Source organism: Rosa chinensis, chromosome 2 (genome assembly GCF_002994745.2).
Source record: "Rosa chinensis cultivar Old Blush chromosome 2, RchiOBHm-V2, whole genome shotgun sequence".
In the NCBI taxonomy this organism is placed as follows: Eukaryota; Viridiplantae; Streptophyta; class Magnoliopsida; order Rosales; family Rosaceae; genus Rosa; species Rosa chinensis.
Window position 1 is genome coordinate 4657501 of NC_037089.1, and position 9188 is coordinate 4666688.

The following is a 9188-nucleotide window of genomic DNA, read 5'->3' on the forward strand; positions in this document are numbered from 1 at the left end:
TTTACACGGTCCTTGCTTTTGCTATAATTGAAAGAATTTTTGTAAAAATTGGAAAAAGTACACTCTGTTGTACTTGTTGTTCGTTTATTAGACTATGGCATCTAGGTAAAAGAGAAACTGGAATTGTATGTATATCCTACCTGTTTTAGGAACCATGAATTGCGATGCGGAACATTTGAATTCTAGCAATTTTTTAAGTGAGTAATTACTCTGTATGACATGGTTGCTCCACATTGATATGATTATTGCATCACTACTATTGACTGTGAGATCTTCTGAGGGTGTGTGTATTCCTGACTGAAATGTTACTTATGTGTTACAGACCATGGCAAAGTCATTTGAAGTCTCTGAATTGCCAGGTACTACAAACATTAGTTTTTCTATGAGCTTCAATGGTCTTGAGATGGCAATTATTTGATGTCTAAATTTTATGCTTGCAGTTCGGTCAGCAAAATTCGTAACGCGAAAGCAATGGGTAGTTGCTGCAGCCGATGACATGTGTATACGTGTTTACAATTACAATACCATGGATAAGGTTAAAGTCTTTGAAGCACACAGTGACTACATTAGATGTGTGGCTGTCCATCCAACACTTCCATATGTTTTGTCATCATCTGATGACATGCTTATCAAACTGTGGGATTGGGAAAAGGGGTGGATGTGTACTCAGATATTTGAAGGGCATTCTCACTATGTCATGCAAGTGACATTTAATCCCAAAGACACCAACACTTTTGCAAGTGCTTCCCTTGATCACACTGTTAAGGTGCAGATAGAAATATTCTTTAGCAACCTCTGTACATAATATTTTGGAAAATCATTTGGTTGTATGTAATGTTAATTACTTGTCACCATCCTGTTTCCAGATTTGGAATCTTGTCTCCCCTGACCCAAATTTTACATTGGATGCCCACCTGAAAGGGGTCAATTGTGTTGATTACTTCACTGGTGGTGATAAACCGTACTTAATCACGGGATCTGATGATCACACTGCAAAGGTATGCGATATGATCTTCCCGACACTTCAGTGGTTGAATTTCATGTATATTCTATAACTCAAGTTTATGGAAATAGGTATGGGACTATCAAACAAAAAGTTGTGTTCAGACACTTGAAGGACACACTCATAATGTATCTGCAGTATGCTTCCACCCTGAACTTCCAGTTATAATTACTGGTTCTGAGGATGGAACTGTTAGAATATGGCATTCAACCACTTACAGGTAGTTTAAATTAAAAATGCAGAGTGTATGTTTCAGCTATTTCAGATAAAGGTCTTGTGTGCTTTGTCAGACCTTCACTTTTAGTTTCCAAGAATCAGTTTGTTTTTTATTGAATTGTTAAGGCCTTAGAAAGTTAAGTCTTACCTGGCCTGAAATTTACCTATAAACTTTGATGAAAATTTTGAAGGTAGAAACCCTCATCCATCTTCTAAAGGATATGATATTGAATTTGTAGTCTTACAGTCTTATGTAGCTCACTTGGTTGATTCCTAAGATTGTTGTTGGTGTCATCATTCTCATAGGCTTGACCTATCCCTCAAAAGTCATTAGGATCACTGTTTTTTGTGTGTGTGTGTGTCTTCATCACTGGTCTTCTGGACATATCCTCAGACCATGCAGTTGAACATATTGTATCATCTGTATTGAAGCTTCTGTTAGCTTTTTAGTGAACAGTCATATAAAAGACTAATGAGATTAAGTTTTCTGCTTCTTTGCTTTTTACAGATAAGACTATTGCTCTGTCCTATAGATCTCTGCATATATTTTAAACTTTCTGTAATCTATGGAGTGATAATTACTCTTGGTTCTCGCACAGAAAAGTTGAAAGGAAAAAAAAAAAAAAAAAACTGAGATGACTACTTACTTTTGCAGGCTTGAAAACACATTGAATTATGGGCTGGAACGTGTTTGGGCTTTTGGGTATATGAAAGGATCACGTCGGTAAGCTCTTTGTTTTTAATTTGTAATTATCTAGTTTCTCTATGTGTCTAATGCTTCAGGTAGATGATTGAGTAAGACCAAGACTTCTCCATTATGATAACCTTCGCAGGTTGGAATTATGTTCACAGTTATTATAGTTGTGATATGATGATTTTATTCATGTCTTCTTTGTATACAGGATTGTTATTGGTTATGATGAAGGAACCATTTTGGTAAAAATTGGTCGAGAGGTACCGGTTGCTAGCATGGATAGTAGTGGGAAAATAATCTGGGCCAAGCATAATGAAATCCAAACTGTGAATATCAAAAGTGTGGGATCAGATTTTGAGGTTCAATCTCCCTACTTGCTCAGACTTCCAATTTTCTTTTAGATGGTCCTAGAATTATTTGTTTGAGTTGAATTGAATGTTGTCCTTTTGTTGTAAAATTCAGATTACAGATGGAGAAAGATTACCATTGGCCGTGAAGGAGTTGGGAACCTGTGATCTTTATCCTCAAGTAAGTATCTATGGTTGAGGAATCTTTAATCTAGTTGATATTGTTGTCACTGTAGTTGTGCCATGCCAGCTTACCTACCTCACTAGCCTTCTTCAGGTGTTTCTGCTTCCTTTTCTGCGATGTTACTCTTGTCAAGTAACTCTGGACCATTACCCATAATGCATTACTATTACACCCCCAAGATCTTTTAACACGAGAGATTTCGATTAGAGTCTGGAAGATGCATAACAAGGAAATAATGTTCTTATCCCCACTCCCTCATTGTCCTCTGACTCAGTTTTGGCTGTAACCTATGTGGGTATGGGTGCAGTTGCATTGATACCTTTCAATTTTGATACTATATTTCAATTGATCATGTTGTGATTACTTCACAAGGCATAATCATGGTTCTCTTTACTAGCAAATGTAAAGGTCGATCGTTCAAGCTATACTATACCTTTATCAATTTAATTGGAAGTCCCAATCTGTAGGAAATTTTGATCTGCTTATAAACACTGCACTTGAGATTTTCAGCAGAAAATGCATATTAGATGTGTTTTTGAGTTTTATATTGTATTTGATTCCAGAATTTGAAGCACAACCCCAATGGAAGGTTTGTTGTTGTTTGTGGTGATGGAGAGTACATAATATACACAGCTCTAGCATGGAGAAATAGATCCTTTGGCTCGGCATTGGAGTTTGTCTGGTCATCAGATGGAGAATATGCTGTTAGGGAAACAACATCAAAGATCAAAATTTTCAGCAAAACGTTCCAGGTATTGAAGCTTATAAAACAGATAAATCGTTGGCTCTACATTAGATTATTTTTGTAAGATTGGTAAATGTCTCTTTTGTCAAAACAATTGTTATTGTTTTTCCTCTCTTTGCTTCATATGCTTTCTAGAAGTAGTCTGGTTGAGTAAGGCACTGCCTTGATTGGAGAAGATGCCCTAAACTTATTGGTCAACTAAGCTAAAATGTCACCACCAATTTGAGCAATGATTTCTGAATGATGCAAATTTGGAACTTGGAAGTGCAGATAATTATCAGCAGGGCTGTACTTGTTTGATGGCAGATTTAGCTCTTGCATAAAACAAATAATTGTCTTTCAAAAATAAAAAAGTTTGCTAAGTTGGATAGGTTTGGAGTTAAACTGGTATTTACTGTGCAGGAAAAGAAGAATATCCGACCTACATTTTCTGTTGAACACATTTATGGAGGGACACTATTGGCAATGTGTTCAAATGACTTTGTATGCTTCTATGACTGGGGGGAATGCAGATTGATTAGACGAATTGATGTCAATGTTAAGGTATCCCACTAACACCACTTGGAACAATATCACTGTCAAACTTCTGATTTTGGCCACACCGGTAGTAATCTTATGTTTTCATTTGGTTTATTTGACTCTTCTAGAATGTTTATTGGGCTGATAGCGGTGATTTGGTGGCAATTTCTAGTGATTCATCATTCTACATTCTAAAATACGATGTAAGAGCCCTTGGTTTTCAAGCTTTTCTACCCTTTATTAAGTTTCTCAATTATTTCTATGCATGATAGCTTAAACTAGTTCACATGATTAACTTAGTTTGGTTAATTGCAGAGGGATGTAGTCTCTTCTTATTTTGACAGTGGAAGGCCAGTTGATGAACTAGGTGTTGAGGATGCTTTTGAGCTGCTTTTTGAGATAAACGAGCGTGTCCGAACTGGATTATGGGTTGGCGACTGTTTCGTTTATAATAACTCCTCCTGGCGACTCAATTACTGTGTTGGTGGTGAGGTATATGATATTTCCAGCTTTTAGAATCAGTTCATAATATCTATTTAACATCAGAATGTTTATTTTTTAATAAAATTGATATTGACATGTGAGAATTATATTGCCATGTTGTTGTTTTCTCACTAAGTTCAACCCCAGCTGAATATATGAGTCCCTTACCCTTGGCCCCCTCTTACTCTTACTTCTGCTTTAGTTTTCAGAACATATTAGAAAATGTTTGCTTTATATTTATTCGAGATAAGGAAGGTTTTTTGATTCAGTGCAACTTTTCAGGTGACCACAATGTTTCATCTGGACCGGCCCATGTACTTGTTAGGATATCTTGCCAATCAAAGTCGTCTTTTTCTTATTGATAAAGAGTTCAAGTGAGTTTTTGCTTGCAAGCTGCAGTTCTGAAGAGGAGTTAGGTCTTGTTATTCTTGGTCTTAATCTCTACTTGTTTATGTTCTTATTTATGCAGTGTCATGGGATACTCCTTGCTTCTCAGCTTGATTGAGTACAAAACACTTGTTATGCGTGGAGAATTAGAGCGTGCCAAACAAATTTTTCCAACAATTCCCCAAGAGCAACATAACAGGTAGGAAGATTTTGCATTTGCAAATTGTTGTGTATCAAGCAATGTTAGATGTATGTCCTAACTCTGGTACAAGGAGGTTACCTTGGATCTTATAAGTGGGCGTATTATGATGTAAATCTTGTTTTGCCTTCAGTGTGGCTCGGTTTTTGGAATCTCGAGGGATGTTGGAGGATGCACTGGAAGTGGCTACAGATCCTGACTACAAATTTGATCTTGCCATACAGCTGGGTAATCTGGAGATTGCAAAGGTAAGATACTTATACTGTTTATTGCTGAGTTGGTAGAAAGCTTTGCTCTGGAACTTACTTTTACTTTGGTGTTTAATTCCTTTGTACACAAAACTCCTTTTTCTTTTTATCTGCTTGTTTGAATATATAAAGTTTTCTTCTTTTGCTGACAGGAAATTGCTACTAAAGCAGAGAGTGAATCCAAATGGAAGCAGCTGGGAGATTTAGCTATGTCCTCTGGGAAGGTATATCTTTACCTCTGTCTTCTGTCGATTTCCCATAAATAAACTAAAAGACCCCACATTCACTCGCACCTACAGAATCATTCATCTATCCAGTGATTGGAAGTGCTCATAGCTACCCTACTTAGTGTTTGGTACTAGATATTCTTATTATCAGTTGAACTTTTTGTTATACATCAGTTATGCCTTGCATTTTATTTTGTACATCCAAATCTTTATTCATACCAATGAATGGCGCTTCTGCAGTTAGAACTTGCTGAAGATTGCCTATTATATGGAATGGACTTTTCTGGCTTGCTACTCCTGTATTCTTCTCTTGGAGATGCTGAAGGAATATCAAAACTTGCTTCAATTGCTAAAGAGCAGGGAAAGAATAATGTTGCATTCCTTTGTTTGTTCTTGCTGGGTAAATTGGAAGAATGCATCCAGCTGTTGCTAGATAGGTAAATTTCTGTTACATAGTGATGATCCCTCAACTTCTCCATGTTTTGTAATGTTTGTTTGTAGAAGTATTGACATCTTTCCTTACAGTGAGCGGATACCTGAAGCAGCTTTGATGGCACGATCTTACCTACCCAGCAAGGTGTCAGAGATAGTTTCAATTTGGAGAAATGACCTGAACAAGGTCCAACTTCCAGTCTTTTTCTGTTTCAGTTTATGAGTATGAACCTTTATTTTAGGAAAATCTATCATCTGAGATGTAGAAGTATTGCCAACAAATAATAAGTTGCTCTCTGTTTTACTAAAATAGCTGTGCATTGTGTTCTAGATTAGTCACCAATTGAAGCAATTCGATAGATGCTAACTATGTACTTTAATTTGCCACATGACAGGTTAATAAAAGAGCTGCAGAATCTTTGGCAGATCCCCAAGAATATCCTAATTTGTTTGAGGACTGGCAGATTTCTCTTTCCCTTGAGTCTAAACGCACTGAAAATAGGTATCCACCATTCACTTTCCTGCTCAATGTTAAGGTCATGAATAATGGGACTTTGGAACACAGTCTTGAGTTTGTGGCACTCCAGTAGACATAACCATAGTTGCTGATTGGTGGTGCAGTACTTTCGGGATCTTGTATTTTGATTACATTCGTTTCAACATGAAGAGTTGCTATATCATGCATGGCTGCACATAGATAGCATTTTACTAACTTGTTATTGGTTGATAATTTTTTTTTTTTGGTGACCTATGCATTTAGATTGACTGTATTGTTTTATGTATGTTTTTTGCAGTGGCAATTATCAACCAGCTGAGCAGTACCCAGTCTATGCTTCTGAGAAGCCAGCCAGCAGTCTTGTTGAATTGTTCAAAAGCATGCACATTGATGAAGAAGAAGCCGCCCCAGTTGAAAATGGAGATCTGGATCATGAGGTACAATTATTCAACTGATTTAAAAAGATTGTTGAACTGAAGAGTAGGGGAGCTGATTCTGATTTGAGTTATTTGCTTACAAAGTTATGAGTATTTTTTTGGGTCACTTTTGACTTAAATTTTGAGTGCAAAAGTTCAGAGAAAATCTTGTGACTTCTTTATGCAAATTACTCTAGAGACAACTAAAATAGCAAAGTAACAGAACTTGCAAATCTGCAACTTTACCTTGCCTAGGCTTTTTCTTTTATCTTTTCCTCTCTTTTTGGGGAGAGTATTAAGGCAAAGTTAACATTTTGTCTTCTGAAAATCACGTTGTAGTTTTCTCAAGTTTTAGATGCCGCATTAGGATGTTTTATGAGTAATTCAATTAAACATGTTAGATATATGACTTCTGTTTCAGCATTTCTTGTGTTAGTTTTCTTTAATATTTATTGCATGACTGGGGTGCTTTAAGGTTTTACATGTATTTGGCTATGTTACAGGAGTTAGAGGAGAATGGAGAAGATCAAGGTGAAGTACATACCATTGAGGAGGACTCAGACTCCATGAATGGTGTTGTTCTTGTGAATGGCACCCAGGAGGAAGAGTAGCCTACAAATGCTGAGAGAAGTTCATCAACATAAAATCAATCTTCATGTAAGATGAATGTCTTCTTTATGAAATATTTTGTTTTAAGTTTTCATTAGTCGATGTGCCCAGTCATTCATAGATGGTTCATCTTGTTGCATGATATGTTCTTTGTAATTGGGTGAACGTCTTCCTTTAAAAAATTAGTCACTCATAATATATAGTTCATCTTCACTTGAAAGAATTGTGGAGTCAGATGGATACGTTCTTCATATTTGGGTGTTTATTCTTAATTACTTGCTGGTTCCTTGATCCGAACATTCTCATAAGTTAAGAGATCATTTGCGAGTTGGGCAAATGATTTTTTCTTTTAAAAAAAAATAAAAATTGAGGCCTATTCATATAAGTCTATCCTTTCAGTGGCTTATCCAACAAATTAATGTTGTTTGAAATCTTACATTCATTTTGAGCGCCCTAAAAATGTAGGGTCTTCTATTATCATGCGGGTATGTCATGATCTCTACATCTTTAACTCTACTTAGCTTGTTTCCTCCCATAAACCACTGTATTTGCTTATTGTTTTAGATATATGACTTCTTACATAAGTTTTCCTTTTTTCTTTGCAGGATGACTTGTAAAACGTTCCAATGTACAACCTGGAAAGGTTCCCTTGTAGTTTCCATTAGGATAGTTATATTCTTGTGATACTTTACAATTTATATATTACAACACAGTGACACACCTTATATTAGGTTGCCAGAAAGAGACCCATCCAGGGGCCCCGTGGCTGCGGGTGGCCTTTGATTTTGTAGCTAAATGAAATCTTTATCTTGATCACATGTAACATATACAATGATGTGGTGTTGGGCATTAGAAAAGGAAAAAAAAATGTTTCGTTTTTGTTTTTCGGTGGAAATAAACGTTTGTTAATGACAATGTTAATCCCATTTGATATAAATTTGTTCCCTTCTTTGTGTGCTTAGCTTGATTCGATTTTTCGGTCTTTGTAAAGTTGGTAATCATTATTAAACAATGTTCAAATCATAGCCAATCATTTGGTATTGCTTCTGGTTAGAGTGTCATTAGCTGCAAAGAACAAAGGTGGTCGGAAGTTCAAACTTAAATTAGTAAATGTTGATGGGCTCGAACTTAAATTTATTCTGAATCATTGTATTTGCTTTTATAAATTTTTGTATGGCAGGCAATCAGGTCAGGGTGGGTTTTTGAGCTGGCATTATTGAACTTGTGCATCTGTATCGAATCCAACTTTGTCATGGTTTGTTTGAATAATAGATTTGCTGGTGTATTTTTTCTTTTTTTGTAGTACAACAAAACAACTACTGAGATTATACGACAATTCGTTGAATCAGGAGGACTTATGTTACTGGACCAATCTGTCGCTTGTTCACATATGCCGACATTTTCCATGGTTTTTTTTTTTTTTTTTAATCATCAAAGCTGCAGATTTCATTCAAGTGGAACGGTAATGTTACAAGTAGGAATACCCTATGTGCTTACTTCTAACACAACTGATCTGTACAAACCTACCTAGAATTACAAGAAACAAAAAATTGAGTTAAAAAATCTTCAGAACACTATGAGATCAAGAGATAGCTACTAATCCAGCTGCGGGCTTTGAAACCAGACGCCGGCAATCCGGCATGTCCATTTCAGTCATGGCTTGGATAAAAAATGAAAAACTACACAAGGTGGAGCCTTCTTCACCTCTTGACGAGTGAATACACATAATTGGGTGACCCTTTCGAGTCCAGGTTAAAACACCGACACTCACAATTGTTAATAGTGATGATGCCGTGACATTTTCCATGATTGAAGAGATCTGAGCAGCTTTTCATAAATCTTACACGAGAAAAGCAGGTGGCTCATAAAATCAGATAGGTAAAAAACTGAGAGTGGGGGTTGGTTTCATCTTCCATTGAATTGCAATTGATGCATGCAACCATCTTGTGCTTTACAGATCCTTCCTGGCAGTTCATGGAAAGC

The 9188-nt window shown here is 36.4% G+C and overlaps 1 protein-coding gene across 1 annotated transcript in view; it reads left to right on the plus strand.

Annotated features, from left to right (window-relative positions):
* Positions 1 to 8166, plus strand: part of LOC112187687 (coatomer subunit beta'-3) — a 9072-nt gene extending 906 nt beyond the window's left edge. The window contains exons 5-25 of the mRNA XM_024326574.2: positions 323 to 359; positions 441 to 766; positions 867 to 998; positions 1075 to 1223; positions 1875 to 1943; positions 2122 to 2272; positions 2376 to 2441; positions 3008 to 3196; positions 3592 to 3732; positions 3837 to 3911; positions 4024 to 4200; positions 4474 to 4565; positions 4661 to 4777; positions 4911 to 5025; positions 5178 to 5249; positions 5493 to 5689; positions 5778 to 5871; positions 6080 to 6186; positions 6479 to 6617; positions 7100 to 7253; positions 7811 to 8166. Of these exons, the coding sequence (XP_024182342.1) occupies positions 323 to 359; positions 441 to 766; positions 867 to 998; positions 1075 to 1223; positions 1875 to 1943; positions 2122 to 2272; positions 2376 to 2441; positions 3008 to 3196; positions 3592 to 3732; positions 3837 to 3911; positions 4024 to 4200; positions 4474 to 4565; positions 4661 to 4777; positions 4911 to 5025; positions 5178 to 5249; positions 5493 to 5689; positions 5778 to 5871; positions 6080 to 6186; positions 6479 to 6617; positions 7100 to 7207 (2553 nt within the window). The 3' untranslated portion in view covers positions 7208 to 7253; positions 7811 to 8166. The remainder of the gene's footprint in view (positions 1 to 322; positions 360 to 440; positions 767 to 866; positions 999 to 1074; positions 1224 to 1874; positions 1944 to 2121; positions 2273 to 2375; positions 2442 to 3007; positions 3197 to 3591; positions 3733 to 3836; positions 3912 to 4023; positions 4201 to 4473; positions 4566 to 4660; positions 4778 to 4910; positions 5026 to 5177; positions 5250 to 5492; positions 5690 to 5777; positions 5872 to 6079; positions 6187 to 6478; positions 6618 to 7099; positions 7254 to 7810) is intronic.
* The last annotated feature ends 1022 nt before the right edge of the window (positions 8167 to 9188 follow it).